At 35.0% G+C, this 19470-nt stretch overlaps 1 protein-coding gene and 1 non-coding gene across 3 annotated transcripts in view; one reads left to right on the top strand and one right to left on the bottom strand.

Moving 5' to 3' along the window:
• The first annotated feature begins 5252 nt into the window (after positions 1 to 5252).
• Positions 5253 to 5353, top strand: LOC120588707 (small nucleolar RNA U13). The gene has a single exon (XR_005649291.1). It is a non-coding gene; the product is annotated as a small nucleolar RNA U13 (small nucleolar RNA).
• Positions 5354 to 5431: 78 nt separating this feature from the next.
• Positions 5432 to 19470, bottom strand: part of STAP1 (signal transducing adaptor family member 1) — a 29449-nt gene continuing 15410 nt past the window's right edge. For both annotated transcript variants that reach the window (XM_039845342.1, XM_039845343.1), the window contains 5 exons: positions 18328 to 18500; positions 16817 to 16945; positions 10984 to 11053; positions 9017 to 9113; positions 5432 to 7517 (listed from right to left, as the gene is read on the bottom strand). In XM_039845342.1, the coding sequence (XP_039701276.1) occupies positions 9024 to 9113; positions 10984 to 11053; positions 16817 to 16945; positions 18328 to 18500 (462 nt within the window). In that variant the 3' untranslated portion in view covers positions 5432 to 7517; positions 9017 to 9023. The remainder of the gene's footprint in view (positions 7518 to 9016; positions 9114 to 10983; positions 11054 to 16816; positions 16946 to 18327; positions 18501 to 19470) is intronic.

Here is a 19470-nt window from a genome sequence, read left to right as displayed (position 1 = left end):
TTGTTTTTTTTTTTTTTTTCTCCGAGTAGTTGTTGTTGGTTTCTAGGCACTAGCATTTCTCTGGCACTCTGCAGGGTATCTCTTCTAGGCTTCAGGTTTTAATAATCTTTCCCTCTTCTCTTTAATAGTTGATTCTCTTGCTGACATTTTCAGTTCTCCTTAAACCTGTTTAACCAATTCCTTAGGTTAAATTCTTAGTGTAAATGATATGGTTTCTCTTTTCTTGAGATACCCCTTTTTTTTCTCTCTACCAGTTTAGTGGCTTTATTTTTTTAATTTTTAAAATTATAGTTTTCATACAATATTATATTAGTTTCATATGTACAACTGAGTGATTAGACATTTATATAACTTATGAAGTGATTACCTCAATAAATCCAATACCCATCTGACACCATACATAATTATTACAATACTACTGACTATATTCCCCATGCTATACATCTCCATGACTTTTGTAACTACCAGTTTGTACCTCTTAACGCCCCCCCTTTACCCATGCCAACCTCTCCCACTCACAAATCTGGCAACCATCAAAATGCTCTCTATCCATGAGCATGTTTCTGTTCTGTTTGTTTATCCTGTTCTCTAGATTCCACATAAAAGTAAAATCATATATTTGTCTTTGACTTATTCGCCTCAGCATAATACCCTCTAGGTCCATTCACGTTGTTGCAGATGGCAAGATTTTATTCTTTCTGGCTGAGTATTATTGCATTGTATATTTACCACCTCTTTATCCATTCACCCACCGGTGGACACCCAGGTTGCCTCTTTTGATGATTACTCTATTTTACAGCATGCATATTCAGACTAAAGTTAATCATATTTACCTTTATTTTTCCCAAAAATGGCCACGACAATATTACTAATCTCACTCTTCTAGAAGTTTGCCACACATCCCGAACCCTATCAAGAGACAGAATTTGATTAAACACCCATTGAACCAAAACAAAAATTTATTACTGCCTCGACTAATGTAACAGAATGTAGTATATGTAATTGTATGACTTCCGAGGTTAGGTCATAAAAGACTATGGCTTTTGCTTGGCCCTCTCTTGCTTGCCATCTCCCTCTTGGAAAGCTCACTCTTGAAATTCTGACATCGTGCTGTAAGGGAGCCTAAACTAGCCCACATGGAGAGAAACTGAGCCCCTAACCTACAGCCAGCATCAGATGTCAGTCATGTGAGGAAATAAGCTTTCAGATGATTTCAGGCCCCAAACTTACTGGAGCAGAGACAAGCCATCCCTGCCACACCCTGCCAAATTCCTGAGCCACAGAATCCATGAACATGAATTGTTTGCACAACAAAGTTTGGAGATTATTTAATATGCAGACATAATAACTAAAACAATTCTCTAATTCCCAACTTGCATACTATGGTTATATATTTTATTTCTGTTATGTATTTTAATTCTGTCGTCATTTGCTTTAATGCATTTAATTCCACAAAGCTTTATTATTTTGTTTATATAGTCAATATTTGTATTTACCCACACATATCACTTACTTTGCTCTTTATTCTGTTTACAATCTCAGGCTTACCATCTGAGATAAATTTCTTGCTACCTGAAATATTTTCTTTAAAATTTCATTTTGTTAGAATCCACTGGTATCATACTTGCTAATGTTTTTTTTGTATGAAAATATCTTTGTTTTGCCCTTATTCTGCAAAAATATTTTTGCTGAATGTAAAGTTCTAATTTGGTCTTTATTATCTTCTAGCACATTGGGGATAATTTTCTATCTTATAACTGTTGCTGTTGAGTCAGTTATCAGGCTAAATATTGCATCTTTAAAAGAAATCTCTTTATCTGCTTTCATTTCATGCAGTTTAATTATTATGTGTCTAGGTATAGATTTCTTTTGTTAACTTTTTTGTGATTAGTTCAGCTCTTTGTATCTGGTATTTTGTATTTTGTTGGTTCTGTGAGTCTCAGATAATACTCCTTCATGTATTGCCTCTTCCTCCGTTCTTTTCTCTTCTGTGGGACTTCTTAGTAAGCATGGTAGATTTACTCCGCCTTTCATGTTTATCATCTTGTCTTTTATATTTTCCAGTTGTTTTTGTCTTGTCATGTTTTGTTCTGTATTTCTTCTGACCGATATTCTAGTTTACTTCTCCTTATCTGTTTCATATGCACTTACTATTTCATCCATGTATTTTTAAATTTTGGTTGTAGAAGTTGTTTGATTCTCTTTTTAAAAACTGCTAGATTACTTTTTATATTGCTGCAGATATTTTCTAATATCTATTTAAATTATAAAGGCCATTTTATGGTCTTTCTCTGCCAATTTCAATTTCTGCAATTTTTTGTGCCTCCTTTTCTGTTGTTTCTCCCAGCTAAATGTGTTGGTGGTCTTCTGTTATACTCTCCACTTTGGTCCAGACCTGGGCTTTGATTTCTATCTCCCTTATCTATTCCTTTTCACTTTGTTAACAGTCAACCTCATTGCCTCACTATCTTCAGGAGTCCATTTTTTTAAGTGTTCTGTATTAAGCACTGTATTTTCTTATGAAATGCAAGAATTTACTCAACATTTGAGATGGTAACACATTGGAATTCTTTAGTCTCTTGTTTCTTATCTATATTCAGATTAAATCGTAAGGTTCTTGGGAATAAGATATAGATTAGATAAATGATAGATGATTGATCTTTTGTAACCTTTGCACAATTAAAACTTGACATCTCAGATTTTAAAGAAGTAGGTTGTAAACTTTATTGTGGTGTGTGATAAAAAGGCAGATTTCTGGACAACCCTCAGAAATTAATAAGTGAGGGAGGCTTAGGATACTGCTTATGTTCAGACATTTCAAATAACTCATTGAATTAGTTTGCTGGGGCTGCCATAACAAATGTTACAGACTGAGTGGCTCAAACAATAGAAATTTATTTTCTCACAATTCTGGAAGCTAAAAGTGCAATCAAGGTGTCAGCGGAGTTGATTTTTTCTGAGGTCCCTCTCATTTGTAGGTAGTTGTCCTTTCCCTCTGTCTCACATGGTTTTTCCTCTGTGTCCTAATCTCTTCTTATAAAGACACATCTTTATAAGATGATGGAGCTAAGCAGACCTTAGGAATTCATTCTAATTCTTTCATTTTTTCAGGTGAGGAAACCAAAGAAGCCAAACATTCAAATGATTAGAACCAGGAGTAGAATATAAGCCATATCTTTGGATTCTTGGTTGATTGCACAAGTGATTTCCAAATTGAATCAAAATCTATGGAAACTTTTCAGGAAAAAAATTTATGAAAAAATACCCCGAGATTTTGATTCAGAAGATTTGGTGTGGGGATGAGGAAATGGTACTTTTAAGAAATTCTGATTATAATCAGTTTCATACCATGTTCTACTGTGAAATGGGTGCTTATATATAGCCTTTTACCATCCTTATAGATTACTGTTTTTACAAAAGGAGATACGGATTGGTTTTGAGCTAGCAAAAAGAACATCAGGGGAAAACATGGAAATGAGTAAAATTTATTTATTTTCAATTAAAAATGTATATTTCCATTGGAAAAAAGGCTTCTAGTACATTTCGTGTCTCTGGTCTCCAGTTAGATAATCAGGGTGACTGATAATTGATAAATTGGTCGAATCAGATTTCAACAAAACCTACTGAGGCGTTTTTTGGAATTGCTAGAATTTAAGAGAAATAGAGAATCTTCTATGGAAACTATATATAGAGAAATATACTTAATCGAAGCCTAGGAAAATAAAAATTTCATTTAGAAAGGACCGTGTTTTCAACTTACACCAGTGTATAGAAAGTGTATACCTGTGAGTTACCCTCACAGCCATATTCCATGGTATCCCCGTATATTGGTTTTATTCTGATAAGATAATGAATTGTATGCTACAATGTTTAATTCTGGTGTCCAGGTAAGTGACTTAGTAATCAGGATCAGAAAAATAGAGGTGATTTTCTTTAAAAGATCTTCTTTTTGAAAATTATAAATTACCAAATATGTGAAGGTAGTGTTCCATTTTATATCATGCAATATGTAAATTTTTTCTTCAACCTCTCTCTTCTCCCTTCTGGCCTAGAAATTGTGAGTGGAAAAGCTTGGTTAAAGATCCAATATCAAGGAACAGGGCAGTTCTTGACTTTCAACATGAAGTGATTTTCCTGCTTGTATTTGGAACATTGGTGGCATGTTTAAGAAATGTTAATCAAACACTAAATATTCGGATGCTTTTTTAATTTTTAATTTATCCTTGACTTATAACTTGATTCATAACAAGTTTTTCTCTAGGAAGCATTTTTTCTTCCTGGTTAGCTTAATATCAGTTACCTAACCTATTGTATTTTAAAGTGGCCTTCAGTTTATACTGTTAATTTGTGAAGTTGGGAAAAATGAAGAAATATCTTTAACCATTCTGGTTCCATCGTTGCTTTTGTCTTCTGGTGTCAGAGACAAACCTGAATGCAGATATTAGTTAATAAGGATCAAAGAAAATCTCATTTTCTTTTTGATAGTATTTTATTGGGAAAAACCTTAACTTTCTCCAAGTCTCAGATTTTAGTCCTTAGGTGCTTTACAAATGCCATTTCCCTGCTTAAGGTAACTTTAAAAAAAGGGCTCTAGCATTCCCACTGTGCCCAGTCAGCTATGAGTCTGAACTCCTTAAACAATTGTAGGGTTCCCCAGTGTCCTTAAAACTTCAGCACTATTTGTCAAGATGAGTTTTGACCTTTTTGTAGCTTTTCTTAGTCTAGTTTCCACTCTCATTCACTCTTTCAATTTACTCTTCCACCATCTCTCTGCTTTTCAAAGAAAATAGGTTACAGAAGATAGTCTGATTATTTGAAGTCTCTCTCCATGTTTCTCTTTAATTCCATCTGTTCATATGTCATCCCTAATCCTTATAGCTACAGAATCTGAAATGCTGGGAGGTTGAGTAATTTGTTCCTGATCACAAAGCAAACTGAGCAAACTCTCATCTACCAGAGCAATAGTAATCTGGCTATCTGTTTCTAAAAGTATTGACCTGTTATATGAACAGCCCTTTGGTTCTTTCCATTTTTTCTTTTTTCTCTTCTGGCCCTACTCTGAGGATGGCCCTTAGTCAAGGTGCTGTACTGTGGCAGTGTTAACATGGCACTTAAAACCCTGAGAGAGAACTCATCCTTCATTCAGTTTTCCCTGATTCAGCAAAATCTCCAGATTCAGCAAAACCAAATCAAAACCAAGGAAGATTTTTTTGTAGATGATATTAAGTTCATTCTAAAACGTATACTGAGTGATCCTTTTGTAGTTCATAAGCATGATGATTGAGTGTTCATGCTGTTGTGTGAGATGTGGCTCCCTCAAACCTTGTTACATCGGCACATCACCCATTTGACGCAAATAAATAAATAAATAAATAAATAAATAAATAAATAAATAAATAAATAAATAAAACAAACTTATACAGAAAGGCAAAGAAACCAGACTACAAACAATTTTGAAAAGAACATTGTTGGACTCATACCTCCTAATTTCAAGAATTACTCTAAGGACAGAGTTACTGCAAGATAGCAAAATACTGACAAAAGGGTAGGAACATATGTAAATGGAAACTGCCCCACAAAAATATGGTCAGTTGATTTTTTATAAAGGTGCAAATGCAATGAAAGGTTGATCTTTTTTTAACAAATGAACAATTACATACCTAAATGCCAATAAAATTAACCTTGACCCATCCCTCATACCATAAACAAAAATTAATCCCAAATGGATTATACACCTAAATGTGAAACAGAACTATAATACTGCTAGAAGAAAACAGGAAAAAGAATCTCTGTTGTCTTGAGTTAGGCAGAGTTCTCAGATACAATACCAAAAATACAGTCCACAGAAGCAAAAACTGATAATTTGTACTTCATCAGTATGTAAAACTTCTACAAAAGGCAGTTGAAAGAATTAAAAAAAAAAATTTGCTAATCACATATCTGATAAAGGACCTATATTTAGAATATGCACGATACTGTCAAAACCATAAGAAAACAAGCCAATAAAAATATGGGCAAAAAATTTAAACAGGTATTTTACCAAATTAGATATATGAATGGCAAATAGATACATGAAAAGATGCTCAACATCATCAATTATTAGATAAATGCATATTAAAACCGCAGAGAGAGACCACACTTATCAGAATTTTTTTTAATGACAATATCAAGTGCTGGTGAAAATGCAACTGGAACTCAGACATTGATGGCAGAAGTACAAAAAAGGTAAGGACCATTTGTGCAAAAAATGTTGGGCAGTTTCTTAAAAAGTTAGACATATAATTACCATATGACCCAGTAATGTCATTCTTAGATAATTACCCAGTGAAACAAAGACACTTAAGTTCACACAACAATCTGTATAAGAATATTTTTATAGCTTAATTGATAATTACCCCAAACTGGAGATATCCCTAATACATTTAAATTGGTGGGTGGATAAACAAACTGGGACCTCCATACAGTGAAATACTATTCAGCCTTAAAAAAGAACAAGCTAGTAACACAACACTAATAACAATCTAGACGTTATAATGAGTGAAAGAAATCAGCCTCAAAAGGTTTCATACTGATTCCATTTATATGGAAAATGCAAAACTATAGGAATGGAAAACAGATCTGTGGTTACCAGAGATTGTCAGTGAGAAGAGCTGACGACAAAGGAAGAACATGAGGGCATCTTTTGAGGTAATGAAACTCTGTACCTTTATTATGGTGGTTTTCAAAAATTATAGGACCGTACACCAAAAAGAATGAATTTTATTGTTTGTAAATTAAATAATTTTTAAGTGAAATATAGCTGCCGTACAATAAAACATTTCACATTTGGAATTATTCAATTCACAGCTTCTTCTGTACTGAAAACTCCAAAAGGACAGGTCCTCAGATAACATCGTTTAATAGCATTTTGTACTAACGTTGATGAGATGCTGTAGGAACTTAACTCTTGTTGATATCAATTAGCCTATGATAAAATTGGTTTCATTAGACATCATTTTGCTTAAAGTCTCAGAACCTGTCAACAACGTTAAATGAGAACTTTCTGTACTTTATTTCAACACTAAGAATTTCTAGCCCAAGGACATGCAGCTACCCTTCTCTCCTTAATTGCTCTGAGATCTCATGTAAGCCAGAGCTGACTTCCTCAAGGATTAGAAGCCACATGAAGAGAGTGGTTCAGCCAGCCCCAGCTGACCACCAGCACCAGATGTGTGGATGAGGCCAGTAGGACCATCCAGCCGCAGTCAAACCACCAGCTGGTTACAGATGTGTAAGTGACACCAAGTGAGACTAGCAAAACTGCCCACTGAATCCAATCCAAATTGCTGATACACAGAGGGAGTCATGAGCAAATAAAAAGTTTGCTGATTTAACCACCATGTTTTTGGGTGGTTTGTTAAGACAGCGTTGGATAACTGATTCGATATCATCCATGGAGGAGGGAAATTATATTGGGCTCACCCCTCCCCGCTAAATTTTTCTCTGTTGTAGAGATGTTACAGGAAATCCTTTGGTTTCTGAAAGAAAAAAACAAAAAATGAAAAAACATATTAATAGCTCATTCCCAGAGGTTTCTATTAGGTGGTATTTTCCTGCCTGAAGCCCAAGTAATGTATTATGTTGGTCATATATACAGTAATGTGTTCATCCCTTGTAGTTACGTTTTAAGAGAAATGTTCAGAAATTAGTGCACAGAAAACATCAAAGATGAAAGTGAGAGGGCTGGAGTAACCAATATTTCATAGGTGACAGAGAGACTAAATGGGGTCATTGCGGCTGTTTTTAAATATCTGATGGGCTTTTTAAAACCCTGTGTTGTTTCAAAGCCAGAAATTGGATTAATATGTAGATGTTGAAGGAAGAAATATTTCAGACTCAATATTAAGAAAGAATTCTCTCATGAGAGCTGATCAAAAATGAGCTGTGCTGCCTCAAAAATCAGTGGGGTGACTATCATTAGGAATGTACAAACAAGCTGAATGGTTACATCTTAGAGATATTTTCTGTACTGAGTGTGCAGGTGATTCCTATACAGAGTAAGACACTACTGGATAATTTTTAATTTCCTTCAAACTCTGAATTTTTAAAATTATTTGGTGTCACAAGATTCATAGCCATGTTTTAAAACTTGGACTTTTTAAACTTGCTGTCCTTTTAACTGAGATTTTCCAGATAACGCCCTGATGCAGGTAGCCGAACAGTTGTTTTCTCTCATAATCTGTAGGATTGGGAATTTATTTTGATAACTGAATCCAAACAAGCTGGAAATATTTTCTCTCTCCTGTTTACAGCTTGTGAAGTGACCATGCACCAGAGATTGTTTCAAAGTATGGAGATAAACAAGTCACATCCAGTCTGCCCTGCTCTGGCAAACAATTTCGTGGTATGTGACTGTGCAGTTGCACAGGGTTTCATACTTAGTTTATTGATCTGCTATCACCGTTTTAAAATTCTTAATGATTTATGAAGAAGGGCCCCACAAATTCTGTAGTCAGTCCTGACTACTACAGTCTTTATCTGCAGTTCCTTACCACTCACTCACTCCTTGTTATCTTGCACTTTTGACTTTTGCCTTTACTGTGGAATAAGATCTCTCAAGTCATCTACTGACTAATGGCCGATCCCCTTAATCCTCATCCATTTTAATCTACCTAGAGCATCTGACATTGTGGACAGACCATACCTTTACTTCCCTATTTGGTTTCTATGATTTTATGTGAGTACAGTTTTCTTCTTAACTCCTGAACTTGTTTGATAAAGCCAAGTAGAATGAGGAAATGAAGTAAATAGTCCTAACACATGCCTCAGGTGTTTTCTTTCTCTAGAAAGGGTCCATACTCTATCCACCAGGATATATTAGTACTCTCTTATTTTCGCAGGGTTAGTGTCAAAATGATTTCCAAATTAATAAGGCTGAACTACAGTCCTACTGGTTGGTTTTACAAATCATATATAGAGTTTTCTGTTGTTGTTTTGTTTTGCTTTTCTTAATACAACAATGAAGTGAAGAACATACCCAGGGGTTAATCAGTTGAATATATAAATGGTCGTAAATTTCCTCCAGTCTCCTTCACAAAATAATCAATGACGCTAAAAAGGTTTGGGAGTGTTACCTGTATAAAGAGAGGGTGAGAGAAAGCTCAGTGTCATCTGTGTAAAGATAGAAGTAGAGCTCAACTGAAATTTAATGGAGATTACTGACCTCTAGAAAATTGTATCAATACCTCACTTCAATGGCTTACTGAATGGTTTTACCTATCCTTGCACTTTTTTCCTCCTTTCTAACCATATTCATTTCCTGTTGAGAAATTACCCATTTCCCATTTTATACCTTTTGGTGGACCATAATCAGGCACTCTACTTTTCCGTAATTATTGCATGAGGATATGACTCAAGTTAGGCTAGAAAATGCTCCCTTCCTGAAACTGATCTTGAGTAGAGGAGCAAAGAAGAATAGCAGATTTCTAATCAGGGGGTTTTTACTATAACTATTGCTTTCTCATCCCTAAAGGTTTTCTAGCCTTTCAGTCATGCTATGTGTTTCCTATGTTCTTAAATTTATTTTTGCTTAAGTTAGCTATAGTTGGTTTCTTCTGTTTGAAACTAATAGAGAAATAAGCATTTTAATATTTCATCATAATAGTATAATTTGCTTATCTAGGAGTAACTGAAATACATTGCTACTCCAATATTTTTATACAAGTAAAATAAGGTTAAAACTGAATATCCCTGGTAACCTTGAAGAGGGGAAAAAATTCACAAAATGACAAGCCGGTTGAAGGGTAGGGTTGGGGAGTGTGAAAGGTGAAATAATAATCCAGGCTGTTATAGCTTTCCTTACACTGGGGGCCGTTTGTGCTAATGACAGATATATGAGCCACAGTTCACCATTTACAGAGGCACATTTTTCTTCCCTGACCATTGTTTCCAGTCATTTAGTTATTTGGGTTACCCTTCGGCAATCTAGTTCTCTGTTTTCTTCATTAGAAATTTTGGAAAATCCCAGTCAGGCGTGGATATGAGAGTGGAGATGCTCTGGGAGGCAATTTATGGTGAAGGTTTAAGTGGAGTATATGAATCAGCAGCTGCCCTGCTCTTGGCAAAGGTCACTACCAAACTCTAAAGGCTATGGTCGAAACATTAAAAATTCCACCATACTGACTCTTTCTCTATTTGATCAACACAGTTTTCCTGAACAGGTGGAAGAAGTAGGAGCTCAATTTAGAAAAGATCATATCAATATCTTCAAGACCCAGAGGTTTCATTTAAGTGATATTACTTTCCCAGCCCAGTCTTCTAACCACTGCAGCCAAAGATCACAGGGCTGTCCTCCCTTTTTCCAGCATCCTGGACCATAGGCCACATTACTACACTTCCATTGGTTGAGACCAGTGTAAATACCAGTCTTCCCACCTGTTTAACAGGCATTACTTCAAGACAATGATAAAGATTAAATTAGATGGTGTATCTAAAGTACCAACTCTGTGCCTAACACAATATTTAGTGGTTATAATATTATATCGTCAGCCTCATGATAAGTTGGTTGGGATGGGAGAGGGGTTGCAGACAAGGATGAAATCTTTTCTTCACTATTATGTTGCTAATAAAAGGAGGGATTTCTGAACTTCTGCATGGCTTATATTAGAGAACTAAGCATTCACAGATTTTTTTTTCCCCATTAGAAATCAGCACACTGAAATACTTAGCTTGGGGGATATAAAACAACTACTTAACAAAGATAGTCTTCTCTCCCTGCAACAACTATATTGATAAAGATTTACAGAGAAAGGAAAGTGTAAAGAATTATTACCAGATTATCTTCTACTCTGCCTCCTCCATGGGTTCTTGCATCTCACTTCTCGCCCTGGATACCTACACTATGTTCACAGGCAAGGAGTCTGAGAACTACCTTTCTTTGTATTCTGTAAGGCAGGTTTGGAAGGAAGCAAAAGAAAATTTATCAACAAGGAAAGAGCCACTTACAGGTTTTTCCAGTTCAATAGTGTAGTTTTTTCCTATGCTCATCACTTTGTAGTGCTTGATTCTTGGCATGCTAAAATGAAAAAAAAAGAAAGAAAGAAAGAAAAAAAGATTAATCTCCATTTGAGTATACTATTGGGTCAAATCAAACTAAAGTGAGTATAAAATATCACCCATATAGTAAAATCTGTGTTTCAATGACTGTGGCTTGGGGGGATAAAAAGATTTTTGCATTTTTCTATTTAACTGGTTCTGTTTCTTTATAGGAGGTTATACACTGTGTAGGAAACCTGGGTTGTTGAGTGGGTCAATGAGGGATAAATAAAGATATCAAGAACTGAAAATCCTTCAGGCAGAAATGTTTTTAAATGCTGGTAATTTACAAAGTAGACAACATTATAAAACCCTAGGTGGGCATATACAGATCAAAAAGTAGAGAGAATTACTGGAAGCATATTACTTTCTATTGCACCTCATCACTCCAGTCAGAAAGTCCTCAGTGGTTGTTCTTCCTGCTGGCTTATACACCACCTGGGATATCTGCTAACTTCAGGGTTGACTTAGAGATCTGGAAAATGCTAGGTGTTAGGTACTGTATGAACACTTAGGTGGGAATGTAAGTTCAGTAGATGAATCTTAATATCTTCTTCTATAGTCACATAGCACTCTAAATTAATATTACCCTAAACTTGTGATATTTATTTAACTATCAACTGCTTAAGAACAAGAAGCACATTCTATTCACCTTTGTATTCTAGCATCGGGCACACAATAAATGTTTATGAAACTGAATTTTAAAACTTTAGGAGTCTATCTCATAGTGCTAGTTGCTAGAACTAATTTATACCGAGAGTGTAAGTCAGTGTCCCTGCCAGTTAGTTCTGAAAAGCATATTTGCCTTGCATTCCCTTGATTTATATGACAGTAGGGCCAGAACCAAGACTTTTTCTAAAGTTGAAAAGTTAATAGTATTTATTACACTGCCATTTGCTTGAAAAGACAAACTAATTTAACATCTGTCCCATTTACAGAAGCTGGCTAAAGCAAAATTGTCTATCAGGTTAAACTTGTCTACAGGGCCTCCCACCTTCTTTTTCATTGCTCCTCTCTTCATTTCCAGGTCACATTTCTCTAGGACTGAACTACACTTTTGTTCAAGGGACTCTCTCCTCATCTACTGTTATAGCCAAATCTTCTCTCAATTGGATATAATGTTGGAAAACAGCTAGTAATGTTATTCCAATGACTTATTCTAGAGCTTACTTTCAACACATGGATAAACACTGACCTCTCTCACCTCTCCTAAAAAAAAAAAAAAAAAAAGAAAGAAAAAGAAATAGAAAGTATTTCTTAATGCTAAACTTTCAGGAATAACTTACAGACTGGTGATGGAAATGCATTTTTGGACAGAGGGGATCTTTGGGGTGGTTGGCTATGGCTTTATCTTATCCCTCAATGAAAACACCTTTATAATTATTGTTATTTCTGAAAACTCTCACCTATTCCAACTAGAATTCCTATATTCTTATGAAATAACTGGCTGTTATTCCTTGAAAGACTGATAGAAAGCTTGAAGGGCATGGCCTTTTTAATAAGAAAGATCTAGGTTCATATTCTGGTTCTGTATTGTAGGTTCTCTGTACCTTTATCTCTTCATTTATAAAATGGAAATGATAATGCCTTTCCTCCCAAGACAGTTGTGAATTATGTTTGAAAAGTCCTTAGCACAGTGTCCGACACATTTAGACACTCAGTAAATTATAACTATTTTTTACTACTTTAAAATTCATTGTTTTAACTTAGTAGTTTCCGTAAGTCTCAGCTTCTTTATCTGTAAAACATGAAAAATACTATGTCAGTTTTTATTGTGCCTGAAAGAAATATTTGCCAAGCACTCAATACAGCACACACATAGTGCGCTATGAGCGGGGACAATCATTGTTGTTGTTAGTAGCCATCATATCATCAATATCAATATTATCATTCATAGCAAAGCTGTGGGAGGAAGAGTAGCAAAGGTTAACACGATCTCTTGGAACTTTTGACTAATAGGACCAACTTCTGAACAGAAAGTAAGCTAGAAAAAAAATTCCACTGAAGTCACAGGCTTTGACTCTCATTTTGGACCTTTGTTTTTCTTTCATTTTTTTTTTATTTGTTTTTCCAAAGGAATAACAAGAGGGGTAGTGGGGGCGGGGGTAGAGTAAGATTGACAAAATTTGCTTTGTTGAGGTTTCCTGATTTTGTCCTGAAAAAAGAAGAAACTTGTCTTTTAAAAAGAATGTGTGGCCTTAAATGTGGTTATAAGTACTTGTTCTTAGGTTTTGACCCCAATTTTTGCAAAGGAATGAACTTGGGGTAAATATTTTCTACTGCTTCCTTGGCTACTGGCTTTCTAAAGTGTTTACACTGCTAACTTATCACATAGTCAATAATTTTAAGAAAACCAAAGCATAAAGTTTGTTGTAAGAATAGCTCTGTCTTATGAATTCACACACCACTGGGCTGGGTAAAGGCGGATGATCCTTAACATCAAGAGAGGAGTCACCTGATTATTTAGCATTGAATGACTTTTTCTTCTTCCTGGGAACTATAATCTTTCCTCCCACAGCTGATTTATTAACAGATGGAGATAATTTTACTTTCATGCTATTTTGTAAACTAACTTGTCCTTTCAGCTAGTGTTTTACCAGACACACTGATCTAAATGTGAATGGCTGAACATTTCTCCCACAGCCTGTAAGAGAATGAATTGGTTTTGAGGGTGACACAGGTGCTTCCTAGATTTCTGCCAAGTCTTTACATTAAGCTCTGCAGGCTAACAAGCTAAATTTCTACTACTCTCTATAATTGCTGACCTTTAAAATTAAGTGATCTGTTAAATAGAAGATATTAAATCCAGGCATTCTAAAGGACTTGTTTTGAGGCCTTAGAGAACACATGTAACTATACTTAACATTATAGTTATATCTGGCTTTTTATAAGGAAAATTTGTACAATAACAGCTAAAAATTTTTAGACCAGTTTCATGTTATAAACTACGCCCCCAGATCTATATAAGCTATATAAGCTTATAATGACTGCAGTGTTAGAATGCTCGAGTTTGATCTTTCCGCCTTGCCTCTTGCCTTCTCCATAAAAGCTTGGAGGCCGGGGGATGATTAGTTTTGTAAAATGTTATAGTTTTGTGACCATCTGCTGTACAAAGTATGAGCTTCTATATGAATTCAAATTGGCAATGAGTATACCAAAATTAGAATTGCATAACTTTGAAATGAACTTCTTTGCCAGACTCTTTCTTTTGAATTTAAATACAAAACAAATATAACCAAAAACTATGACATTTAACTCATATCCTAAGTATAGAAACTGCTTGTGTTTAGTCAAAAACCACATCTACAGCAGAGAACACTGTTATTTCTCATAGCTTGCTTATACAGAAAACACAATGCAAAAGCTGAGCTCATTTAGACTCAAAAGAAATCTGGCTGCTGTTGTGCAGGAAATACACAGTCTTTAAAGAGCCATTAGGTCTCAGGGTTTTGTTTCAAGCAGAATAGTAACATAGAGTTCATATGCAAATAGATCAAACACTCAATCCAACCAAGAAAAAAATAATGTGTAACAAAAAAATTAATCATTCTCTTGTGTGATCTAGTTTACATTTCAAGCACTTAGATGGTTTCTTTTTAAAAAATTGGCAAGATAAATTTTAATTCATTTTTATATATTCTTATTTTTTTCAAGTAGAAGTAAACAGTTAAAGACATTCTATATTTATGTGATAATAAATTTCTTAAATTTCGAAAAAGGACAATCTCCTTGCTCAAGATATGCTAAGCAGAAAAATCCACTTTTCTCCCAGGAATTCTATGTTCACCGATATTTAATGGTCATCATAATTTTTATTTATGTTGGATTTGTTTCAAGATAGCAAATTAAATTATAAATCAAATAAATTATAACTGAATAATCTATGATATTCTACCAGGTTAGTTGAAAATTATTAACTCCTATAATAAACAGAAAAAATAATGAAACCAAAAGGTTAAGTTGACATAGATATTCATTGTGAAAACATACATACACACAGATTCTCTTACTTCACACACAAAATCAGGATCTGATTTACCAGCTAACATTCTTGCCATCTATTCAGTGTACATGGCTAGTGTATAAAGACATTCATACAGAATAATTGGCGAGTGAATCAAGCTAATTAGAACCAAGGCTCATACTAGCAATGCAGCCATTATGCCATAATTTTAATTTTTCCTGTAAGTGATTTTTCTTACTGTCTTATTCATTATCAATGTCTTCAAATTTAATCTATTTAGAAGCATTGACGTTTATGGTGGATTGGTAGATTCACTGATAAATGTTATCATTAAAAATTTAATAAAATATTATCCTCAGAAAAAATAGATTCAAGAATCAATTTCTATTTATGCTTTTATAGAAAAAATAATCATCTATTGGATATTTTCATATGGGACAAAAACCTCTACATGTTAATTATATTATCAGTTGTGAAAATGTTAACTATGCCAGAGCCCCTATTGAAATGCAAGTTTTCATAGATTCTGAGAGCTGAAGTGAATCTTAAAAGATCCAACCACCCTAGTTACACAGAAAAATCAACATTTGCATGTAAATGTTACTGACTATACCAAACATAAACCATTTTACCAGAAAGACATTATTAACTTTGACAAGAGGTTCTTAAATGGTCCTTTCTATAGATATATCAGATTATGCCACTTCTTTACTCATCACAGTCCAGTGGCCCCCATGGTATTTCGAGTAAAACTCTTGTCCCAGAACGACATGTAGGGTCAAGAGCAGGTGTCCCCAACCCCCAAGGCTGCGCATGGATACCGGTGTGTGGCCTGTTAGGAACAGGCTGCACAGCAGAAAGTGAGCAGCAGGCAAGCCAGCGAAGCTTCATCTGTATTTGCAGCCACTCCCCAGTGCTAGCTAGCATCACCGCCTCAGCTCCACCTCAGATCATCAGGCACTAGATTCTCATAGGAACAGCTGTCCCTGGTGCCAAAAGATGGGGACTGCTGGTTAGAGGGATCAGTCGAGATGCTCACCTCTGGAATCTTATCTCTTACCACTTTCTCTTAGCTCACTCTATTGCAGTCACAGAGGCCTCTCTTTGTTTCTTGAACAAATCAGGCCTTCCTCTGCCTCTGGGCATATGGCCTTGCACCTGGAATGCTCTTGTCCCAGGTATTGGCATTGTTTGTTCCCTCGCTTCCTTCAGGTTTCTGCTTAAATGTCTGTTAATAAAGTAGGCCTTCCCTGAGGACTCTATATTAAAACAACCACAGCAACCCCCACCAAAAAAAGTTCTCTATTTATTACCTCTGAAAGTTCCTATCTCTCTCATCTTTCTTTATTTTATTTCCATAGACCTTATCGTATGTCATATCGTATATATGACATTTTTCATTATGTATTTATTTAGAGTCTGTGTCTCCTTATAAGTATGTAAATGTCCTTAAACCAGGGATGTTGTTTTGTTCACTGCTGTATCCTCAGTACCTAGAACCACAATAGTTGCTCAATAAATATTTGTTAGAATGAATGAATGAACAAATAGAACTATATCCAGGACCAAAGTAATTTGTTCATTCTTCTTCCCTACTTCAGGTATTAGCCTTGGCTCTGTCTTTACTATTGCTTATATAACATTCCCTCCCTGTTCTTGTATTTATACTGTTAGTCCCAATAAAACACATAGCAGATGCTGATACAAACTTGTATGACATTGCTTTATGAAGTGATATCATGCTTTTAACAATCCCATATGTTCTTTAATTAAACGTACTCTATCTCCTGCCGGATCGTGATGGAGAAGTTTCTACTGTCACTACCAGGCCTCAGGATCATATTTCCCGAGGAAGGATTCTTCTCAAGCATCTCAGTTGCTTCTTTCCGGGACACTGTATAAAAACATCTACAGAGGTGAGATAAAAAAAAAATTCTTTTCTTAACTGATGGAGCTCATTACTTGAAAAAATGTTGCTAAAATTACTTCAAGAACTGCAGTTATTAAATTTCTTAAAATTCCTAGCTTTATTATTATAATTACAATGATAAAATTATAACTACTATTATTATAAGCCTGCACCACTACGACTATGCTTATGCTTAAGGCCCTCCTGCCCCCACCTCTCCAAAGCCTCCTTCTTTAACCAAAGAGGACCTGAAAAGTTATCTACTGATCAGTATATAATCACCATAACCATTTAAAAATCTAAGACAAGAATTAATAGTGTATAGTTTATAATAGATAAATAATATTTGTCTAAAGATACACGCTTCTTTTGTATCTTTTCTCTTTTAAATAATTCATATTTAAGAGTATGCCTGAATTCAATCCTTTTGGTATAATACAACTTTCTTAAGAAAGTGCTTTTCTCAGTTTTTTAGTAAATATTGTAATCAGTGAAATATATAATCACAGAAAAATATGTGGCAGGATATGCAATACACCAAAATATTAACAGCAAATATCTCTGAGTTGTGGGACAAGGAATGATTTTAGTCTTCTTTTAATTTATCCATAGTAAACATATGTTACTGGTTTTATTGAGCAAAAAAGAAGCAGTCTATGACTTTTAACCTATCAGTTCATCAGTCGTCACTGGTTTCAGCTAAGAGTTATGGTTGGCAGTTTTCAGTGATTATAGAACAGATAGAATATGTATCAGAACCTGATGTCACAGATGGTACCAGGACAAGTTTCACTGATGAGAACTTTACCAAGATTCTAAGAAGAAAGGGTTCATAGTTTTAAGTCACACTTTTGAGTAAAAACAGATGCAGGGTGTTACTGAATTCAGTATGTTCTATGCCTTTTCATTTTTCCAATATCTTACACACTTTTCACAAGGCCTTCCTCAAACTACAAACTCAATAACTACTCATTGATTGACTGAACAACAGGATAGAACATTTAGTCATTTTTAATTCTTTGGTATAATTTTCTGATAGAAAATCAGTCAATCAGAGAGTTGCACGGTGAAAAAATATCGTTTCCTTCCTTCCTCATAGCAGTTTTTATTTAGGTTTGAGCTTTGGAAAGACTATCTGTTTGGTGTAAAGGTGTGAGTGGAAGGGGATTTCCTGTGTGGTAAGAGGGTTGGTTCAATTTTGCATTTTGTATTTTGTTGATTATGACATAGAAGAGGAAATGTGGCATCTCAGAGATATGCTGCTTATCCACAAGAGAGCTTATGGCCTCTGTCTTAACAAAGTCAATGACTAACTCTCCTTAATCATTAGAAAATAATATTAACAATCTAATAAATAAACTGGAGTTCATGGTGCACTTACGCTGGCATAGGGTTTAGTACATCCACATAATCTTCGATTGGTTCTGTTTCTTTTTCCAGAGATGTACTTGGTAGTCGCTCTGTCTCAATCCTCCTTTTCTTTTCTCTCTCTAAGACTTCATGCAGTCTAATTACTTGCCCAGGAAGGAGTGACACATGTTGGGGAACCGACAGCTAAAACCAATTAAAATAGTAGGCAAAATACTAATTAATTTTAGCAACGATGAGTCTGTTCTGGTCCTAAGGAACTTTGGTTACCTAACAGAGATAGATGGGTAGAATCACGAGTAGAGGATCTTGGTATCGGGTAGGTGTCCTAGAACAGCCTCTGAACCAAACTACAGCCTGCACAGGATGCCCAATCTTCTTTCAAGAAGTTTCTTTTGGTCTGGCCTCAAAGCAAAATACACCCATCTTGCACTACTGACTAATTCAAGTAACAACAGACTTCTCATTTTTTTCATCCTGAGTTTACTAGTTCACTGCCGGGGAAGTCTCAGACCACCTGCAAGGTGCCAAGTTCTTCCTCAAGTAACCTAGAATTAGCTCCACCAACCATATGGTAACATGGTGTTGAGATGGCACTATTTATTAAAAGACTGAGAATCAGCAATCAGAGGTTTATATTTTGGTGTGTTTGTGTGTATGTTTCAAAGTTTTATTCATACATTAGGATTATGATACTGCTCTACTTACTACAGTTTTTTTTTTTAACCTTTTCTAGAGATATGTTTTGGATTGAGTAATCTATACCCTCCTAGTCTATACATATACTCCTGATTTAGACCTCATTATGACCAGCGATGTCTTCTTGGAAGGTGTAATCTGAACAATAGAATTTTTTTTTTATGTCACACTACCTGGCCTGCATTTTGTGGCAGCTATGTCTGATTAACATCTTGATCTCCAGAGTAGGGTGCATGCTTTTCATGGGGTATATAAGAAAATCCACTGAAGTATGGGAAGAAAACACTAGAACTTCAATTTCTATTTACTTATTATCTAATTAATTTATATTATTGTTTATATTTTAAAACACATGTGTGTACATGTATATAAAATTTGAAATAAAAAATTACTACTAAGGGCACAAAATCAAAAAGGTTTAGAGACTATTCTTCTGGATAATTAAGCTAACTAATAA

Source organism: Pteropus medius, unplaced genomic scaffold (assembly GCF_902729225.1).
Source record: "Pteropus medius unplaced genomic scaffold, Ma_sr-lr_union100, whole genome shotgun sequence".
In the NCBI taxonomy this organism is placed as follows: domain Eukaryota; kingdom Metazoa; phylum Chordata; class Mammalia; order Chiroptera; family Pteropodidae; genus Pteropus; species Pteropus medius.
This window is presented reverse-complemented; position numbering and strand designations above follow the sequence as displayed.